Source organism: Motacilla alba, chromosome 17, assembly GCF_015832195.1.
Source record: "Motacilla alba alba isolate MOTALB_02 chromosome 17, Motacilla_alba_V1.0_pri, whole genome shotgun sequence".
NCBI classification, from domain to species: Eukaryota; Metazoa; Chordata; class Aves; order Passeriformes; family Motacillidae; genus Motacilla; species Motacilla alba.
In genome coordinates this window covers 6,746,497-6,767,865 of record NC_052032.1, presented here as the reverse complement: position 1 = coordinate 6,767,865, position 21,369 = coordinate 6,746,497, and the positions used below count along the sequence as shown (strand labels likewise).

Below are 21,369 nucleotides of genomic sequence, written 5' to 3'. Positions count from 1 at the left end.
ATCATACCTTCCAGGGAGGGGCGAGGGAGCCTTGACTAGAATGTTTTAGAGCAGTGAGGAACTGCACAGCCCCTGGGGTGTGGGACTGCTGCTCTGGCAGCTTTGTGCTGCCCTGCAGGACCTGCTGCTGCTGCCACGTGGAGATACAGCAATGGAACGTGGCCCAGGTACTACTGCCCTGCTCAGACACAGGACAGAGCCATTACAAATTGCCCACTGAGTCCCCAGTGCTTCACCTTTGCCTTCTCCTCTGTGAATTCTCTGCTGCTGCAGGCAGGCCACGGGCTGGGTTTCAGTGTTTTCACCCTGCACCCATGTGCACAAGCTGGAGCAGGTTTCCTTGTCAGCAGGATCAGTGCTACCTGCCCAGAGTTCTTTTCCCATGGGATGTGAGGTGTAATGGCAATACTGCCACTGCTGGTAACAGGCTTCAGGCTTCACATCAGTGCCACACGGCCAAAGGATTATTCTGGCTTTGGCTCAGTTCCTGGCTTGCCTGAAGCCTTCTTTAGCTGTAACAGCAATTTTTAATGTCTTTTTATTTTGCTTATCTTCTTAAAAGTGATGCTTATGTCAGATGATTATAAATAGATAATAGTAACAAGTCATGATTCTATGCAGAACGAACTATTTATAAATGTAGCCTGATGCTGTATTTACAAAAATAGAAATGATAGCAGAGCATTGGAAGTTGGGGGCAAATAATGCATTGTTGAGGAACAGAGTCATGGAATGATGCTGTAAGGCTGCAGGCCAGTTACTGATTGTTAAAGATGAACAGGCTCTAGAGAGGGAAAACCTGGGTTTCAGGCATAACAAAGAAAACAGAAAAAAGTATCTGATGTGTTGAAAGAGTCCATTTATAGTAAGCATATAATGGGCTTGTAGACCACAGTGATAGGAAGCACATGAAATAGCCCTAAGTGCAACGTAGTGCCAGAAGGAAGAAACCACCGCTGTATTTCCAGGAAAGCGAAGAAATTGTTGCAGCTCTTCCCAGCAAAGGGGCTGGGATGCTGTTGACTGAAGTCAGCAACCTTCACATCCTGAGGGGCAGTGAGGGGTGCATGAAACAAGGGCAGAAACTGGGAACTGTGCTCCTAACAGCTGTATTACTGTTGAGACCTTTTCTGTAACAGCATTCCTTTGTTTTCTTCTCCTGTAATCATTAGATCTGGACTACTACAAAATACCTGAAGCGACTGTTAATATTTCCATGATAGTAACAATAAATTCTTGGCTTTGCACACGAGGTGTTTCCCTTTGCTGTCCCAGGCTGGAGTGGTCACTGCTTTCGGATCAGGATGTTCCAGGTGTCCTTCCAGCGCAGGGCCCGGAGCTCCGCGAGGGACAGCGCAGGCTGCCCGTAGGTCACGGGGCTGAAGGTGCAGTACACAAAGTACACCGAGGAGAACCAGGCTACAATCAGGGCACTCAACATGCTCTTGAGCAGCACAGATCTGGGATCAGAGAGGGAAAGAGCACTCAAGTTACATCAAGGCTGGCCAAACGCTTCATCCAAAAGACCTGTGCCTGGCCTGGCTTCCCTAAAGGCAAATGACAAGAGTTTGGCCACTGCTGGAAAAACCACTGCTGGAAAAACCCCTGCTTTCCTTGCAGCAGCTTGCCCAGGAGACAGCCCTGCAGAAAGAACTGCCAGACCTCCTGTTCAAGAGAACTATTCTGCTGAAGTGAAATACCTGCAGAGATGATCGCTGAGATGCTGCAGTACCACAGGAATCAGGAGAATCTGGAATGTGACAGCAGGCAGGTAGTGGTACAGGAAAAGTGTTTTCTCCATCAGGAAGAAGGGCAGGTAATTCACAGCCCAGCCTCCACCACAAATGCCTCCCGCTGCCATCCAGAGCTGCCAGGCATCTGCAGGAGACAGGAGATGGCATCTGAGAGCAGAGCAAGGCACAGGGCTCCACCTGGACACACACACAGAGTGCAGTCAGACCTTCAGGGATGTCATAGATCTTCCTCCTTCGCCGCAGCAAGTACCACAGGGACAGACACAGGTAGGCCAGAGCAGCTGCATTAGCTGAAGCCCAGGTGGCAACATTCCCAAGGAGGTGGATCTGGGCCTGCAGGACAGATGATGGTCTAAGCCAGAAGCAGGAACATGCTGTGGTTCTTTTACGTAAGTTTAAATATTACCTACACAAACTTGCTAAATTAAGCTCCAGAATGAGCCTGCCTAGTAACCTGGAACAAAGCTGGTTGATGAACTTTGCTGCTTTAGGACTCTTGTGTAATGGAAAGCATTTAAAGGATGCTATTGGAGATGAACTCATCTTCTAAATGAAATCAATAATGGAAACTATTAAACTGCAATTTACCTTTAAAAAAAAAAGCACAAGCAAACATGATTTAATTAAAAGCAACTACTGTCAAAGCTGTATCTCATACTAAAACAAATACCTCACCCCTCATGGAAAATATATTAATACAGGCAAAGTCCTTGGCTGGAAGCTGCAGTCCTGTTCTGATTCCTACTCCTGGGGCTCACATCTGAGCTGTTCTGCTTTCTCAAAAGCTTCACAGCTGCTTCTACCTCTTGTACTTACCCCCGAGGTGGGGTGGAGCCAGTAGGCAATATTGGTGTCCATTGTGATCCAGTCCAGGGCAGAGGAGCTGTACTTATGTTCTGTGTCTTCATTTTTTAATGTCAATATTTTCCACTAGAAAAAAAAAAAAAAGGTAAGCAGAAGGCTTTCAGAATTGGAACAACAGGTGGGACATCAGGCATGGGTGAACAGCTCCAGATGTAAGATGTTAAGTTCCTAAGCTGCGAGTGGAGAAATATTTTACATATCTCATATGAATACTGATCAATACAATTGTTTTATTTTGTTATTAAATAATGCACTTTCCTTAATGGATTTCTACAGAGATAGTAAGGGGCATCAACACTACCCACTGCACGTACCACACATTACAGTTCAGCTTCAGGCAGCTTCTGGGTGCCCAACCAATTTTCCTCCCCCTTTTTTGTTACACAATCACTTGGGTATTCATTACTGGACAGCCCAGGTCTTTAATGCCCTTATAAGTGCATTCAGAAACATTTTTTTACAGTGAGGAAGCCAAACTATCAGCGAGGATTAAACAATGAATTCTCAGGCTCAGAGTCTGCAGAAATGCTCAGGTTCCTGCTCTGCAGCAGCAGGAAAAAATGAAGGGAATAACAAGACACTCACCTGCAATTCTGTGAACTTTGCCATGAAGCTGAGGTTTTTACTGATGTCCATCTGGGTGGGAGAGTGGAGTTCCACTTCCCTCTCTTTTTGCTCTTGGCCTGGAAGAAAACAGCAAAGCTCAGAAATAACCACATAACAGGCAGAAAGCTAGAAAGGGGAGAGAGCACACAGGCTCCTCACTCTGCCAGGAGCCCTCTCCAGTACATCATCCAACTGCAACAGCACTTGAAGGACTTTGTAAGGATTCTGACACCATGGTACAGCCAACTGAACACACACACACACAGTACCACCTTGCCACCACCAGGAAGTGAAACCTGCTTCAGGAACATGGCTGAGACATACTTTTCCCATATCTGTGCTCTTCCACATTCCACACCATGCTCTGGTGGTAGCCTTTGGCCAGCTTCTCTCCAACCACCTCCAGCTGCCGGTATCCCCACTCGGGCAGAGACGCTCCACTGAGCTAAAAGAGAAACACAACTGTGAACTTGTAAACTGAAAGTTCTACTGAACTGAACTTCAGGATGGAAGAAATTCCCAGGCTCTGCCTGAGCACTGGATGACAGCAAGGGACTGCCAGAGAATGTGTGAAGAGTCACCATGCAAAATAAAGTCTCAATAAATGCTACAGCCATAAAATCAGTGATTCTGGGAAACTCTGTAAAGAAAAAGATCCTTAATTATTGTGGCTGCTCTCACAGGCACAAAGACTCAGCATCAGTTTGTAAGCCCCAGCTGTGTAGAGTGGTCACAGCCTCTTGAGAAGCAGGACAGCTTTGCTACTGAAAGGGATGAAGTACCAGTGTGACAACCCAAAACATGCTCCTTGGTCACACTGAGCAATTGTTTCCTTTAATTTACTTACTTGGTTATTTGTTAAAGTGGTGTAGCTATTTTGGAGCAGAGTTTTTGAGATTACAAGAACTGCATGAAGCAAAAGCTACAGGCAAATAAACATAACCCCACTTGCCTTTAGCACTGCAGAGGTGTTCACGTGAACAAACCTCACTTCTGACAGAATTGTCTTCCACACATCCGTGTCAGACTCACGATTTACAATTTCCTACAACAGAAAGATGATTTTGATCCATGTTGTCTCAGCTGTTTCAGCTCCTCCCCTCTGACCACTCACCACTCTCCAGAGGTTCTGTGCTGGCATGGAGATGTTATAATCAATATAGCAGGAAACTTCCTGGGAGTGGGGGCTGAGAGGAGCAGCAACGTCATGCCTAGAATACAAATAAAGGAAGATCCTCTACCACTATTTCCCAAATACATATAAAAAGCAAACCCATATGGAATTGGCTTAGACTGGATTTAGTAATAAAGCAAAAAGTAACTCATTTATTGGGATAGCACTGTTTACTCTGAGAGAGAGCATTCCCCACAACCAAGAGCTGCCAGGAACAGGCTCAGAGGAAGCCAATGCAGATGCCTGCGATGCCAGGCTGAAGAACAAGCCCTGATTGTGACAAACAGAGACGCTGTTCACTGGGGTTTCCAATAATGAACAAATTAGATTTGGAAGGGACACAGCAAAAACCCAAGCTCAGAACAACCCCCTTCCTAATCTGAGTGATATTCAAGTACACACAGATGCCCTTTGGGAAGCAGTCAGGAGGCAACTTCATACTGCAGGCTTTCAAAACAGGAAATAATCTCTGGCAATGAGCCACAGCACACCGGATTCTCCAGCACATCCTGCTGACTTCCAGAGCACATCCTTCAGGTAGGAGCATCAAAGTCACTGGAGCTGGATTTGGGTTAAGTCACAGAAAATACTAAATACCTGCACCTGTCCAGAGTGGGGGCAATGAAAGGGTGAGGATGAAGACTGACAGAGGGGACTCTGTATTTAGGAATCTGCAGAACTACCATGAAATGTGAAAAACGGTGAAATTCTCTGAAGGCCACTAGTAGGAAAGAACAGAAGCAGTAAGCAACTATTAAGAAGTTAGTGATTAGAATCAAATCCCACTGCCAAGTCAATCAGAAAAAAATAAATAAGCATACAGCATCCTTTCCTCCGGGCCACAGGGATGGCATATGGAACTAACCACATGAGGTCCCTCCAAGGCACATTAGTGTAGAAATCCACAGCTAACAGGCAGTTTATGGCATATCTGAATGCAAGGTCACTAAGTGGTTATTCTGAGAGCCAGCCCAGCAGAATGAGCCAGCAGGCTTGGCAGAGCAGAGCACGAGGAAAGGACTTACGTGTTGAGGTAGCGAGTTGTGATGCCGTGGACCAGCTGCACGATGTGCCCGTGCCTGACGGGCCGGGGGGGGTTACTCACCACCAGCTGCTGCCTGGGGAAGGGACACCCAAGAGCAAAGGGTTAAATTGGAAATGGTTCAATTATATGCATCTTTATATAGACCACAACCTTGTCATGAGCAAGTTGTTAGGTCAAGAAGCTGTGGGCGGGGACAGAAATTTAAGCGAGAAAATGAGAAATTAAAGCAATGTATAGGTTGAACCAGAATGGAAGCAAAGCTCATCAAGGCAAAGGTGAGTTAAGGGCAGAATGAGTCAGAGGATCAGTAATGGGATACTGACACTCCAGGCATTAGGTCAGTGGTCTGAATCCAGGTCAGTCAGGAGTGAATTAAGGTTATTGCTGTCACACAGCTGTTTGGTGGCTTGTGTCAAACACTGAGTGCTTCACTGAGTCTGATGGGTGCTGCACTACAGCTGGCGTCACTTTGGCAGAATTATAGGAGAGATCAATGGCTTTTACACCATACAGAGTAAACTCTCACCTGGCTTCTGGACAGGGCCAGACAAGGGGGAACTGCAATTCACTGAACTGCTGCCTGTGTTTTACTGTTCCATAGAAGAACTTCACATCCTCCAATGCTCATAGGAGTCTTCTAAGTTTGAAGAATTTTAAGAATATATTTGGGGACTGTGGTTCTGTTTGAGTCCCTACTTGAAAGGTTTGCACCATGGACAAACTTTCCCAACACGGATATGACTTCTAATGGCACACAGTCCTTCTGACAGGACTCTTTATACAGTTCTCAGAACAACGTAAGAAACCTACAAAAGCAACTTTTTGATCAGTGTGGAATTATGTCACTCAAAGGCTTTTACTGGCAAAACAAGGACAGAGAGTCCTGCTCTGCACTGACAGTGACAATGGCAAATTTCAGCACAATGGCAATTTCAGCACAATGGCAAATTTCAGCACAGTGGCAATTTCAGCACAAACCAGGCCCCAGGTACAGGCACCACTTGGAATCCTTCCCTATGTGACAGATCTTACAGCTCATTCCACACTTCTAATACAAAGAACTACTCATTTTTCAAAAGTGTTTCTTAGTATTTTCTGAGACTTATTCAAGTTTGATAAAACTCATCAAGACACTCTTAACACCATGGCTCACACTTCAACAAGCACAGCTTCCCTTTCATGCAAAACACCTGAAGAATCTCCACTGGTCCTGTGAGTCTTTCAAGTTCCACTTATGCACAGCACAGCCCATGTTCTGGCAGGAGCAGTTCAGACAGGATTTTAGAGTCCTCAGTGATGGTTTTACCACATTGAGAAGGATTGTGCAAAGAGCTGCAATCACTTGCTCAAATCACACCAGGCTTCTGCACCCATGAGCAGAGAAAGTCCAATCCAATCCAATCCAAGCCCTGGTTGGGTTTTGGAAGCATATTGGTTGAATTTAAATCTCTTGCATACTCACATTCCAGGATCTTTGACAATCCACCAGTTGTTCACATCCTTGAAGGGGTAGCAGGTCACCTGCTGCTGATGGGAACTCCCTCGGCCATTCTCATACCTGCACAGAAGTAACAAAACCCCCCAGAGGTGTAAAGGCATACGTCTGTGCTCACCAGTGCCAGCAGCACAAAGCAGCAGCACACCACTGATCACTCCTACAGAGCACAGGGACAGTGAAGGATCAGTGCAGACACTGCCAGGACCCAAACTGCTATACTTGGACTGGCAGGTGAAGAAGCAGAGCTGACCCTCCCCACACAGACCCAGGCAGATTCCTCACCTGATGGGGTACGTGTTGGAGTGAGAGTGCAGCCAGCACTGCATGGGCTTGCCCAGCACGTTCCGCAGGGTGATCTGAGAGCCATAGGCCACCTCCAAGGGCTGACCCTGAGTGATCCGAGCCAGCCCACCCTGAGAAGGGCAAGGACAGGGTAAGTACAAAGAAGAAACAACCCCGAGGCTGTTTAAATTCTATAGAGTCGCATCCCAGTTCAACACAGCAGTATCTTCACACGGTGCCTTCTCATTTGGTTTTATCTGCCAAAATCAAGTCTTGCAGCACCACACTCAACAGATAGTAAATACACCAACACCTAAAAAACTAAAAGACTACAGGGTCTCAGGAAATATCCCTAAAGCCATATCCTAAAAGATGGGCTAAGCACTCCTATAGTATGCCATGTCACCATGTGAGAGTTCAGTACTGTAGCTACTTCTGTGGAGTGTCCTGTAGCAAGGGACAAACTTTCAGCAGAAGAGTGAATATATTGCTTTTGCTTCACTGGGAAGAGGTTTTCATCTGTCATTAGGATTTCAGTCATTATTGCTTCACCTTAAAGCAGTACTACAGCAGCAAAATAGTTAAATGACATAAAAGGGGTAAAACATGCAAGAATAAAGGAACAGGATTAAACTAATAGTGAACATTTTCCCCTCTTGTCTCCAATAAATCAGTTCCAAGACCACATTTCCTTTACCTCTAAGCTGGCTTGGAAAGCACTTGTCATGATCTGGTCGTGAGGCCCAGAGCGATACAGCAGAGCCAAGTGAACGTAGAAGAAGGAGAGGTACAGCCCCAGGGGGATGATGATGAGGGCCAGAGCCCGGGCTAGAAAATGGCACAGCAAGGAAACCTGAAGGAAAAGAGAAAGCTCACTTGTTTCATGCTCTAGATACTAAAAATTCCAGAGCATTTAGCTTTATTTGTTTGTCTTTTCTAAGTTTTCCCCACTGCTCTCATTCAGCTGTAACTTTGTGGACAACTGGGTAACTTCCAGCAAGGATTTGAAGAGGAGCTGGCAGGAGCGTGTGAAACAAGTGCACGTTCTGAGTCACACATCACCAAGACATGGATAACAGCAGAAAAGACAGTCACACACACATATTTTTCTTAAATTTAATTCCATCTTCCCCAGCAACTGAGCTGGGAACTGAGCTATGACAGGAAGGTTTCCAGACAAGGAATTTTAGTACAAAAGCCAGCTACAGACTGCACTGTTATCTGTGGGCTTGAAAGGCTGCTGCAATGAAAAGTGACAAATAATGTATTTTGCATGCTGTGCTACGCACATTTGACAAGTTCTGGTCTCCTATCATGTGCCAGAAGTGGAGTCCTGCAGTGGCCAAGAGCAGCATGTAGGTAAACAGGCCCATATATTTCACTCTGAAAGCGCATAAAAAATGAACATGGTTAAAAAACTACACCATTACCTAATACAAGATACAAATATTCTAACATTCTCTTGAGCAGTTGGCATTAAAGTCCAGGTAAGACATCAACACTTACCCAACTGCACAAGAGCAGGCTACTCCAGTCAGCAGGAGCCAAAACCACCAGCTTCCAGAGAAAGCACTTAAAGATAAATGTATTAAATCAATTGCTAGGCTCAATTTAAAGGTAATTTTACTTTACTAAGGATTACTTCATTCTCTGCAAGGATCACAGAACAGAAGAGACAAATATCTCTAAATTCAGTGCCTGTAACAGTTACAAAGGAGAATTAAGTGACCTGTTAACAACAGTGTTTCTGTGCACAGAAGGAAACCTTCCAGTAAAAAATCTGGGTGGGCAAAGAAATGCTCCCAAGGGATTTTATTTCTATTTTAAAATTAAAAAGGACAACCCCGCTAACAGTAAAACCAGTCTTTAACACTACTCAGTAGAAAAATTCTGGGGCAGCCATATGAGAGGGTGAAGCACTGGATTTTACAGGCCGGTGAAGTGAGTTGCAGAATGGTTAAGAGGCATAGAAACACAGTCTGTGACAAAAAAAATCACCATGAGAACATGCCAAAGGGTGGGAGACAATCCAGCTTTACCTGTGCTTTTGCAAATTGTAAAACTTCAGGTAGGACACAACTGCAAGCAGGATAAAAAAAATCAGTATTGATTCCAGAAGCATGAACCTTGATTGAGTGATCAGAGAGTTTTCTGTTGGAAAAGAGAAACAGACACAAAATTAGAGAAACTTGTCTATGGGCAAGTGCTACCTCAGACAACCACATTGTTATCCAACAGAAGGACCTTCCCTTTTAGGAACAGACAGCTCCTGCCGGATGTAACAGGCAAGTGCTGGGTTTAGAGGACAAAAACCTTCCAACAGGAGCAAATTACATGGACATAACTGTTTCCAAGACAAAGAGGCGGGCAAGCAGTGACGTCTATCAGGAGGCAGATAAAGCTGCTGCACTTCCTACAAAGGCAAAGAAAATCAGTCCTGGGAACTCCAGAGAGATGCTGCTCAAACCAAAGAGTCCAGGCAGCAAGCACAGCAAGCAATGAGCACACAACAGATCCGCAGGAAAGGGAGCTGGAATGAGCCAGAATCACAGAAGCTGGTAGCTAGGAGATGTTTCTCTTATCAGGCTGCTAAAGAGCTGCTGAGAGGCTCTTTCCCTTCCAGGCAGCTGCCAGCAGCCCCTCAGAGAAAACAAAACCAGCTGGGTTGTACACACCAGAACAGTGTTAAATCACAGTGCTAAGGACACAGGCTGGTTTGCTGCAGTTTGGAGATAAAGAAATTCGATGAGCTGTGACTGCAAGTCGAGTTGTCCTGCTGTTAAAAGCCAGTATGTTGTAACTCACCCTGTAAACCTGTGAGGAAGGGAGTACAGGCCTCCTTGGAAACAAAAAATGTGGTTTCCCATGAGGCTGTTCTGGCTGCCTACTTTGGATAATATTGGAAAGAACTTTATGTAGAAAGCCCAGAAGGGCAGCCTGCTGCAGAGCTGTGAGGATGGAGGAGACCAGGGAGGCTCAGCACAGACTGGCACAGGCCAGGGCTGATGTGTTGTTGATTTTTTCTGGGGAGATGCTACTCCACCCTAAACATTCCTAAGGGGAAAAGGGACTCTTCTCCTCATGTATGAAGAACAAGGCTCAGCTGAACAATCTTACCTAAGAGAATCAGAAGAGCAGCTCCAAGTGCAGCACAGTGGGAGAAGTGCAGCTCAACCAAAATCTGGTAGGCTAAAGGCACACAGAGAGCACCAGCCAGGGCTGGCAGGAGTCGCAGGGACCACACAGGAACATTCATGCTGTACTCTGAAACAGGAAACAGAAAACAGTGACCCACCACTCTGGAGACTTAACCGCAGAGAGGACAGACCAACACAGAACTTCTTGATTGTTAGAGGAATCTAACTCCTACTTGCACTGATTTGTCCATCTTGTATCGCTTAAACGGTTCAGCTGATTTAGAAAGCCTGTGTTATGAATTCATAGTGCTTTTAACTTGTGCTAGAGACCCGCAGAAGACTTGTTTAAAATAAGAAGTGAAGGTGTTGGAGAAGTGTTATTTCCACTAGACAAGCAAAAGGAATCTGTCAGTTGCTAAGTTCTGCTTATTTTCCCTAAAGAGTGAGACAGTTAAAAACAACTCTTACCAGCTCCAATCCTGTTCCATAGGAAGTTTCCATCAAATCCTCCTAAATAACCTACAACATAAACAAGAGAATTTCCAGTCTCAAAGCACATATAAAACCTGGTGCTAAATTGGGAACCATTTCCCAAATACACTGCTTTTCCTTGCATGAAGGTCCTCTTTCCCAAAAGGGTCCTCTTTGATGCTGTTCTGTCTGCAGCAGTACTTGAGAATGTGCAGAGGCACAAAGACTATAAATTGGGAACAAGGGATTCTCAGTGACAAAGTCAGATGTATATTTAATCCCTCCCTCCCCTACGGACACTTTGATGTTGTGGTATCTCAGCTACAGAAATGAACTGAGGCTATTTCTTGCACAAGCAGTTCTCATCTTACTTTTCTCTTTATCCAAAGGACTGGATAACAGTGAGGTGAGGGATACATGGCTTCATCATCCCCCCCTTTACTCGTGCAACAGACCCGACAACCCTAAATAAAGGAAAACTCAATTCTCTCTGCATCAGAGTCTCCCATGTGCCTTGTGCTTTCCCCCCGTAAGTGGATTTAATGATTGATTCCTAACCAGCACCTCTCTCTTCCACAGCAACAAGCAACAGGCACTTCCCAGTTCCAGGAGACCCTACCTCCCAAAGCCAGCAGCATGTGGCCAAAGGGTGGGCCACTGTCATCCACGAAGAAGATCCTCTTCATGTAGAGTGAAACAAATTGGCCATAATAAACCTCATCGAAACTGAAACACCAGAGGCAGAAAGATGTCAAATCTACCAGCAATTATCCTGCAGGGACACTCAGAAAGCAAACACCAGTTTGTTGGCAGAAAGCTAAGAATGCAAGGAAGCGCTGAGGCTTTGCCCCTTCCCCTCAGGGGGTTTTGTTAGGGAAGGATTATCAGTGTATTGGCATTGTTCAGCCTGGAAAAGACAAAGCCCACAGGGGGGGCTGAATTGTGGCCTCTTGGTGCCTGAAGGGAGTCTACAGGAAATATGGGATGAGACTGTAAGAGCCTGGATGGCAGGACAAGGGGGAACGGCTTCACTCTGACACAGAGTGGGCTGAGATGAATTTTAGGAAAGAATTCTTCCCTGTGAGGGTGGGCAGGCCCTGGCACAGGGTGCCCACAGAAGCTGTGCCTGCCCCTGGATCCCTTGAGATGAATTTTAGGAAAGAATTCTTCCCTGTGAGGGTGGGCAGGCCCTGGCACAGGGTGCCCACAGAAGCTGTGCCTGCCCCTGGATCCCTGGGAGTGTCCAAGGCCAGGCTGGAGTACCTGGGATAGTGGAAGGTGTCCTTGCCCACGGCAGGGGGCAGAATAAGATGAGCTTTAAGATCCATTCCAACCCAAACCAGTCTGGGATTTTGTGATTCTATGATTTACAGAGGCTGACATCAGCCAAGCTGTGCCCTTCTGCTCCCTGCATTCTTGCTCAGAAATGTTTGAAAAACAAGTCTGTGTCATTCAGGAATAAAAGAAACTCATTACTCACACCACAGCCCGTGGATAGCAAAGCCCCCAGAGACGACTTATTAATCCCATCAGGGTCAGTGCCACAAGGCTCACATTGATCTTTGCAGTGACCACAACTGGCTCCTTCAGGAATCCCAACATCCTGTCAAAGGTTTGTCTGACCCTTCGAGAGCAGAAAAGAACAGCAGTCACCCTTTGGCTCACAGAAAGCATCAGGCCTGATTTCTGCAGCTCATGGTAATTAATTTCCCAAAATTCCCTTGCTCTTCATGTTTTTGTGTTTCTATTCTATCTACAGGACTAGTTGTAAAAATAAAGTTACTGAGCTGACACACTTTTCATCTGCCCTGCTTCTGCCTGCAGTAGTAAGCTACAAACCTTGTTTATTCTTACACTGGCTCTGCAGAACCACAGCAGCTTAATTCTCCAGCCTGTATTCTGCTTTGAGCAGAGCAAACCTCACAGCCCAAATTCTGATGCTACTGATGGCCAACCCATGTGCTCAGGCACCAGATGACCTCACTAACTGAGCTATTTAGAGCCCAGGTAGCTTAAAAGAAAACCTCAAATAAGTTACTTCCTTACAAATGGAGTTATTTCTTTGGGAGTGGGGAAGAGGGGGGGCAGATCCCCCAAACGCCCTCTGCATTAGAAAGCTGGTTACTGGAGCACAGGTACAGGTGCTGTTTAAGCAGAAGTGCTAAAAGTTAGGTCAGAAAACAGCAGAGAATCAGTGCCGTGCCTCCTCACCTCAACACAACGGGAAGTCACCAGAACAGATCCATCTGCGTGGCTTTGATCAGGGGAGAACAAAGCGAGATGTGAGCACATCACCACCACGCAGAGCCGTGCCACTGGCCTGGTTTCTCTCTGTACAAAGCACAAGCGCTGCGTGGAGCAGAGGTTTTCAGGAGCCCTTGGCAGAGCTGTGCTCCCACCTGGGCTCTGTCACCCCCTCGCAGGCCCTGCGAGCCCGGGAGCCCCTGACGGAGGCCCTGCGGTACAGCTGGGCCCAGGGCAGGTGTGCAGCACCACCTCGGGGCACGCTCGAACCTCTGCCAGGCTCCGCAGCTCTGATGAGGGGAAGCAGGGCCAGGGTCCCCCACCCCACCCTGTTCCCCCTTTACGCTCTCCGAGGGCACCACCGACCGCACAGGCGGCTCAGAGGGTCACTGAGCCCCACCACCCGCCCTGCATCCATCCCTGGGTCCTTCCCTGGGTGTTTTCGGGGGGCAGAGGAGAACCAACCCCAGCCCCCCCGAGGCCTCGCTCAGCCCCCTCAGCTGTGCGGGGGTGAAAGGGGCGAGTGACCAGCGGGACCAGCATCGGGACCGGGAACACGCCCGGGACCAGCACTAGGACCGGAATTAGGATCGGGACTGGGACTGGGATCGAGAGCAGAGGGGATCGTGACCAAGATCAGGACTAAGACCGGGCCCAGGCCCAGAACCGGGGCCGAGCTCCGGCCCGGGACCCCCGGCCCCACACGGCCCCGCGCGCCGGGGGGCGGGGCCTTCCCGCGCGCCGCGCTCCACCCGCCCCTACCTGGCGACACCGGACGTGACGTCAGACGCACGCGTCAGCACGGGGCGGAACCAGGAAGTGTTGCCATGGCGACCCCGGGTGTGGCGACAGGGCCCGGCCTACCAGACATGGCGGCTGTGAGGGACCCGCCAGCACCTGGGCTCATGGTCATAACCAGCGACCCGGCCACGGGGGCTTTTCTGTTGTGTGTTTAGTTTGTTTAGTTTGGTCTTTTGGGGTTTTTTGTGGTTTTGTTTTGTTTTGTTTTTGTCCTTTTTTTGTGGTTTTTTTTGGGGGTTTTTTTTGGGTTTTTTTGGGGTTTTGTGTTGGTTTGGTTTTGTTTCACTTTCGGCATTTTTTTGTGTTTTGTTTTTTTGAGGGTTTTTTGTTTTGTGGTGTTTTGTTTTGCTTTGAATTAATAATAAAAAAATAACTAACTAAAATAACCAGACAAGGGACTGGGGAATTTGAGAAAAGCATAATCTGCTTTATTTTTTTTAATTTTTTTTTATTTAAATAAGGAGAATTCTTTCATATGGAAAGAGCTAATACAATCACATATTTGAAAGGAGAAACAATAGGTACTGAAACGAGGAGAAGGGCAATAAAGAGTGTGCCGCAACTGGCCTGGTGATTCCGTGATTCGAATTCCGGTCTGAGTTAAAGTTTCCAAAAAATATAAACAGGTTGCACGTTACACAATTATCCATCGTCTGCCCTTTCAAATATCTGGTCTACATGAAAAGACAAAGAGAGGAAAGGCCAAAAAAAATTTACTATACAGGTCATGAAGTTAAAAGCTTTAAGGAGGACAATATCCCCTTGAGAAACAACAAATGCAATTTCTACAGAACCAGAGGGAGGATTCCAGCTAAGGACAATGCCTCGAGACATGCTAAAGGGTGAGCGCCTCACTGCTGCAGCTGCGATTCCTGGGGAACTGTCAAGGACATCTGGAGCAGCCAGAACGAGCCACTGAACCCAAGGGAGTGTCTATGGAAAACCTGGTGGTCTTTGGATTAAAAGAAACAAAAATAGCTGGACTCTGCTGTCTCTTTTTTCAGCAAAATGCACCTTTTCCGTCCATGTGCCATCATAACTAAGCACGCTGGTGGCTGTTGTAAATTAAATTTTATTCACAAATGCAACTTTCTCATGAAGAAACTGGGTAGCTGAATAAAAAAAGAACCAGTGCTACAAGGAATGAACCTGTGCTTAACCGGCCTGGAGCGAAAGGGAGGGTTAAGAAAACGCAACAGGAGGAGGTCCTGGCATGCAGGGCTGGTGCAGCCAAGAGGTGAGAGACAGCAAAAACACTCAGCTCGTCTGGAATTGTATCATAAAGACACAGGAAGCACGGGGTAGCTGGTGGCGGTGCAGCACTGCTGCAGGGAGGAGTGGAGGGAGCGAGTGGAACACCGCACACGGGAGCGCAGCGGGCAGCGAACACACCCAGAGGTGCTACACAGCCAGAGCAAGCCAGGGAACACCAACAGCAAGGCCAGTGTCACTGCTGACTGTGCTGCTTCTGCTTGTCTGGTAAAATACACTGGAGTGCCTTTTTATTCCCTTTTTTTTTTTTTCTTCCCAGACTTCAACGTTGATTTGTTTTTAAATTAAGAGCTAACAGAAGGGGTGAGGGCAGCAGCACTGCCTGGAGCTGCTGGCCGTGACTGTGAGACAGGGAACTGATCACAGGTGCTTCACACCCTCTGCTGAACAAGAGCAGCAGTCAGCCTCTAGACGTTCCTGCTTACTGCTGGAAAGATGGGCTCCACCTTTCCCTCCCAGGGCACCCTGCACCTTCCCCAGCAGGAGCAGACTGCAGTTTGGTAGCTGACTTCCAGTCAAAGCAAAAGCAACTCACAAAGGAATAAATCAGCAGTAAATCAACCCTTCAACAGAGCAGACAGCAAGCAGAAGGACCCTCTGTAGCTGTACTGATACGTTCTGTGCCTCTCCATCCTTCTCTCCAAGCTGGATTTTGTCAGCATCCCAGCTCCCTTGGCTTTTCTGCTCCTTTGAGGATCAGAGGCTTTTCCTTTTGACTCCAGAGCACCACAAACTGCACTAACCTTGGACTAGCTTTAAACAAACAAACAAACAAACAAACAAGCTAAAATATATGCCAGAGAAGGATATTGCACCGTAGAAATTTGGGCTCTAAAACTGCTTTCCATCACACAAAACTCCACCAAGTGAGAGAGAGTCTTGCCAACTGCAGCTGACAGTCACGCAAAGTTGAGAATGGAATGAAGCTCACATGCATTTCTTGGCCTTTCCTGCACAGAATAATTCAGACATAATATATAAATAGAGCAGTGAAACAATTACTTTTTCACCTAGACCTACAACATCAAATACGTATAAATAAATTCTAGTGTTTTATTCTGTTGGGGGAAGGAATGGAGGGATTAAAAGAGAAAGAAGGGTGACCTTTTTCAACAGGAAGTTTTGTAGTTCTGATGGCATGTACACCAGAGGGACTGCAGTAACTTGGGTCTTGCAATAACCCAGTTTCTCCAACACGTTTGACCATTTGGAAGTCACACAGGTGGGAGGAAGGAGGTTAGTGTCTTTGTAAAGCTGAAGTAGTGTGTCTAGAGTAGGGAAGGGATGAGAAGAGGGGGGCTCAGGTAAGTCTCTTTAGCCATTAGTTAGATTCTGGGCTCATATTAGCTAGGGCCAGCTGGGCAGAAGGATAATAAAAAAATCCCAAACAGACAATTCTGCTGTAAATGGTATTTCAAGGGAAAAAACAGAAACAAGGGTGGGATGACCTACTGGAGGTGCAATCTTTGGAAAACACTGGGAGCAGGACTAGCAGATGAGGATGCAGATCTGGGAGATGTCTGAAGGTTGGGGAAATATCTGTCACTAAATCTCAAACCCTGTACTTTAAGGAGGATGCTAGAGAGATGCTGGCACACTCTGCTCTGAAATTAAAATCCATAAAACCTAAGGAAAAAAGAGCTCTTATTTTTTCTTAAAGTACCATCCTATCCCTTTCCCTTCGGGTTCTCTGCCATGTTCCATGGGGACACCTATGGAGAGGGGACATTACTATGCCTAAGTTAGTTTAGGTTTCTAAGCTCTTTAAAGCTACTGTATAAAAATCATATTTATGCCTAGCTTAAAACTTCAAATGCATCCTTACAAAGTTACAAAGGATCTTTTTCCAGAAAGGGGAGGGGAAAAAAAAAAGCAAACAAAGAAACAAGAACACCTTTCAGATCCCTTCCCCAATACATTCTTTGTTCAAAATATCTTCTTTGGAACCACCACCAAATGACTTTCTGCCACCCAGCAGAGGCTGACGCACAGCCCGTGAGCAAGCTACCATCTCCAAAAACGGTTCTGTCCCTCGCTTCAGAGTGACCAGCCTACTTTACATTTTGAAAGAGCTAAACAACACAAACCAAGTTAGCTGAAAGTAGTTTTTACTTTAGACTACCATCAGGACTCCAAGCCCTTTCAGGAACTTTTAGGTCCATCCTAAAAAAAAAAATCTACGTACACACGCACACACACACACACGCACGCTCACAGAAACCAAAACCAAACAGCCAAAGAAAGAAAACCCAACCTCTCCCACTGGGATCTTCCTTGGGTAGATCATCAAACACTGGAGAGGAGTGGTGAGGTGACGGTGCTGTACACACACTATATGCAACTGCATCAGAGTAAAGAACCCTTTGCTGTTCACCTGGGGAAGGAGAGGAGAAGGATGATTCCAATCTGCCTCTGTAACCACGCGCTTCCAACCCAAAACAGGAGGTTCCAAGTGTGCCTTGCAGAGGGGCTCCCTTACCAACGTATTTCTATGCAAATTTTACAAAAGGCCATGGAATAGAGGAATAGAAAGCAAGACTCGGGGAAAAGAGCAAAGCTTAGGAGAGCAGCCCCAAGGGATGAACACAATATAGGACAAGTCTCAGGAGACACGAAGAATTCGAGCAGCCAAGGCAGGGAGCATGAGAGCATCACAACTACAAAAAGTAGTCCATACAGACCCGTTGGCTCTAGCCAACTCTTCTGACCCATGTGCTGTGGGAATTTTTTTCTTCCTAATAAATGTTACATTTTGTAAATCTATGATTTACATTTTGGCGTGTGTTTTGCAGTCACCAAAAAAATCCGAAACCCACGAAAAGGAAAAATTAAACACCTAGATCTCTATGAGCTTGCAACAGAAATCTGGTGGTTTGGGTTTTTTCCTTAAAAATTGAAATGTCAAATTTTGTTGTGCACAAAGCACCCCAAAGCTGTGTTGAAGTGGTGCAAGTTTCAGGATTTATGCACTGATGTACTATATTTCTTTAGTACACATTTCTTCCTACTACAAGCACTGCCTCTAGCTTGAAACAAAAATACTGAAAAATTAACAAATGTCGTATCTGTCCTGTTTTTTTTTTAATCAAATAGTCTGAAAGACTAAATCATCTGGGGAAATACACCCAAACAAACTCGAACTCTCAACATAGCACAGAACCATATACAGAACTAAGCAGAGTTTTGTCAGAACACCATTTTAGCTGAAGGGAATTCTTTTCTGAAAGGAATGAGGAAAGCAGAAAGAAGGAGGGGAATGAGAGAACATATAAAAGTTCTGCTATAAACAAAGATACAGCTTTTTTGTAAAAACCTCAGCTGCCTTTAAAATGAAAAACCTCAAACTAAACCCCTCTCCCCCAATTGCCACTCTGCTGAGACAGAAGTAGGGAAGGAGAAGGACGGGCTTTGCCAAGTGAGCAATCACAGCTACCTGTGGATGGGGCATGGGGAGGGGGGAAATAAAAAAAAAAATGGCTAAAGCCACTTAAAAGTCACATGATTGGTTTGTTTTAAAGCAAGCAGGTCAATGTCATATCCACTGTTTCGAACTGCTTTGTTGGGAGAGGGGCTTGAATGATGTTGCTGTAGTCAGTCAGTGTGGGGTGGGGATAGATCTGGTGAGATTTTCAGGAGATCCAGTGGGGTCCAGTCTAAGCTGTGGTGCCTCTCAGGCAGCAGGACCAGCTGGGCATCAGAGGTGCTCCTAGGCCTTGCTCTCCTCCACTTTGACTGCCTGAGGTTTGATCGCTCCTGTGCGCACTGGCTTCATCTGGTTTGTGGAGGCTGTTTCTTGCAGCTTCACTGCTCCCAGACTGGCTTTGTTATCATCCACACGCTGCTTTGCCTTTTGACACAAAAACCAAAGCATTAGCTAGGACAGACACCTCTAGGCAGGCAGAACAAGCAAACTGTGACCATCATTCGTGCAGGACATTGAATTTGCTCCTGTAATACCTCACATTTAAGGATCTCAGTGTCTCACATATTTGGCAATGCAAGTAACTTATAATTCCGCAGTAGAAGTTAGTAGAACTAATCTCTCCTGACTTTCAAATCTCACAGAATTACTCCTGGACTCAGGAAAACACCCACCCACCCAGGGGAAAACACCAACTCCCACATGGAGCTTCAGTTACGTTGGCCTTTCTGCCTTTCCTCTGCAGCCCAAGGCACAGGCACAACAGTGTAGGAGAGCAGGTATTTTTGGGCTGTACAAAGAACTCGGGTACACTACCTGCTGTACGTAGTGTCCTTGCACAGAGCCCATGCTCACTGCTGGTCCCGACGGCTTCCCGCTGGGGCTGGCAGAGCTAGGCCTGGAAATCGAAGAGTCGACAACATTCATGGAGTAAATTCTACAATGGAATGAGAGCCTTATTCATGTGTGAAAGAAAAAAAAAAGACAGCAAAGCAGCAACACACAGGGCACGAGTCTGTGCTGTGCAGATCAGTGAGCTCCACAGTCCAAATGACAACACGCGGGTCGGTCAGGGGAAAAAATAATAAATGAGTCTCCCAAAAGCCTCAATGACCTGATGTGTCTAGACATGAGCACTCCCATCTTCAGGACCAAAACCATTTATTCAATGATCCTCAGATTTCCCACCTTCACAAAGAACAAAAGCACGCAGCAATTCCAACCTGTCTTTGAGATTCAGTGAACAAGTAACTTCATGCACTTCCCACAAAGCACCAGGTCAGACACACACACTGGCCCACACCCAGAATGAAAGCCATGACCATGCATTTAGACACAAGTACTGGGACTGAAGTGAGCATGTTCTACACATGAAAAGCCAGGTGGATCTCGTGCAGGGATGATGGGTGCACCACATGTTTCTGTCCCATCCTAAGGAGCCCAAGCTGTGTGAAGGTCTCACCTGTACGTGTGTGGGGACGGGACTGACCCTCCGGAGGACATGCTCTGTTTACCATCGGAGAAATGAAACCCTTTCATTTCCATCTGGGAGGACTACAGAGGAAAATGAGTGAGACAGAGTATCATCTTTGCATTCACAAATCGCTCATTACTTCATATAAACACTTAAACCAAATGTTTGCCCTTCTCCCCATCATGCCCATTTAAAAGAAGAATTATTTTTCAGGTGAAGAAAGTGAGGCTTGTAAGTGAAATAATCTGTTTGTATTAAAGCACCAAGCCAGCAGCACAAGCAAATACAGAACCTGGAAGTTAACTGCTGTGCTCTCTCTCCCCTATAATAAGACAAACTTATGATATGAATCCATCAAACCAGACATGACATTAATATACCTACTCAAATGGACAAGCTTCACAACAGAGTGAAATATCTGGGCAGTATTCCAACTGTGTCTGGAGCTCACCACCCCTCAAGCACTCTGGGGAAACCTGTGTAAACATGTAATAAAACTGGAGACTCCAAACTGGATCAAGGCAGGATGTGGCTCCCTGGAAACAGAATGATGACCAGCAGCAAAACCTGAGAACTGCTGGCTTGCACTTTGGAGATGAGGGGGAAAGGGTTCCTTCATTTTAACAGCAATCCTTGGCTTGGATATTTAAGGATCCCAAACAAGCCATTCTCCCCTTTAAAAAGCAAGGAGTAAAACTTCAACGCAGGAGGGGTTACTGAATGCCATGAGCAGCACCAGGAGTTAATCCTTACCTCCCTGCTGGCAGCAAGAACAGAAGGCTGGGATCCAGGAGGGAGGATTCTTCGGGGAGCTCCTACAGGCAGGTTTTGCCCCTGGGGAAGCTGGATGGACTGTGGCAGAAGCAGGGGCTGCTGGCCAGAGCCGTAGCGGGGCAGAGGCAGCTGGGAGCCAGGCACAGGCATTGTCAGCTGTGTGACAAGGACACGTAGTTACCTTAAAGGCAGTAACAGTCTCGTGTTTGACATGCTGCCTCCCAATACCCTGAAAGCACAGCCTTGCCAAAAAGGAAGCTCCCAAACAGCGCGGCGTGGCACGGAATAAACGCAAATGACTGTAACAGAGGGACTTTCACACTGAAATGGATGTTCTGGCAGTGCTGCCAACACTCTGATCAGCTGGGTTTTTAACATGCCATCAAGTTAACCTAACTGCCTGTGGATGGGGGCTGTTCTCCATTCCTACAGCCCAGTTTTCCAGTCTTCCTCATGGTCACTTCATGGGTCTGCTTTCCCTTCATACAATGGCAGTGTCAGTGCAGTGTCAGGTGCTTTGTTTTCACCTTCGAAAATCTCCTACACTCTTAC

General features: G+C 46.5%; 2 protein-coding genes across 9 annotated transcripts in view; both read right to left on the bottom strand.

Moving 5' to 3' along the window:
* Positions 1 to 983: 983 nt before the first annotated feature.
* On the bottom strand, positions 984 to 13,853 carry POMT1 (protein O-mannosyltransferase 1). 2 transcript variants are annotated; one of them, XM_038155898.1, is made up of 20 exons: positions 13,043 to 13,851; positions 12,312 to 12,455; positions 11,451 to 11,557; positions 10,829 to 10,879; positions 10,341 to 10,487; positions 9,263 to 9,374; positions 8,730 to 8,795; positions 8,513 to 8,606; positions 7,921 to 8,076; positions 7,224 to 7,354; positions 6,906 to 7,001; positions 5,424 to 5,516; positions 4,339 to 4,435; positions 4,177 to 4,269; positions 3,549 to 3,669; positions 3,204 to 3,301; positions 2,571 to 2,684; positions 1,961 to 2,087; positions 1,701 to 1,878; positions 1,132 to 1,460 (listed from the first exon to the last, which is right to left on the bottom strand). In XM_038155898.1, exons 2-20 carry the CDS (start codon positions 12,431 to 12,433, stop codon positions 1,286 to 1,288), a joined length of 2,178 nt encoding a protein of 725 aa, XP_038011826.1. In that variant the 5' UTR covers positions 12,434 to 12,455; positions 13,043 to 13,851; the 3' UTR covers positions 1,132 to 1,285. The 2 variants fall into 2 exon arrangements, with proteins under 2 accessions (XP_038011825.1, XP_038011826.1); XM_038155897.1 differs by having other exon boundaries at positions 984 to 1,460; positions 1,701 to 2,087; positions 13,043 to 13,853.
* A 429-nt stretch (positions 13,854 to 14,282) lies between these two features.
* Positions 14,283 to 21,369, bottom strand: part of PRRC2B (proline rich coiled-coil 2B) — a 46,617-nt gene continuing 39,530 nt past the window's right edge. For 4 of the 7 annotated variants that reach the window (XM_038156073.1, XM_038156071.1, XM_038156074.1 and 1 more), the window contains exons 29-32: positions 20,797 to 20,973; positions 20,032 to 20,123; positions 19,386 to 19,506; positions 14,283 to 18,995 (exon numbers count right to left, since the gene is read on the bottom strand). In XM_038156073.1, the coding sequence (XP_038012001.1) occupies positions 18,855 to 18,995; positions 19,386 to 19,506; positions 20,032 to 20,123; positions 20,797 to 20,973 (531 nt within the window). In that variant the 3' untranslated portion in view covers positions 14,283 to 18,854. Of the gene's footprint in view, positions 18,996 to 19,385; positions 19,507 to 20,031; positions 20,124 to 20,427; positions 20,520 to 20,796; positions 20,974 to 21,369 lie in introns of those variants that run through there. The other 3 variants (XM_038156075.1, XR_005259264.1, XR_005259263.1) reach the window with 3 other exon arrangements.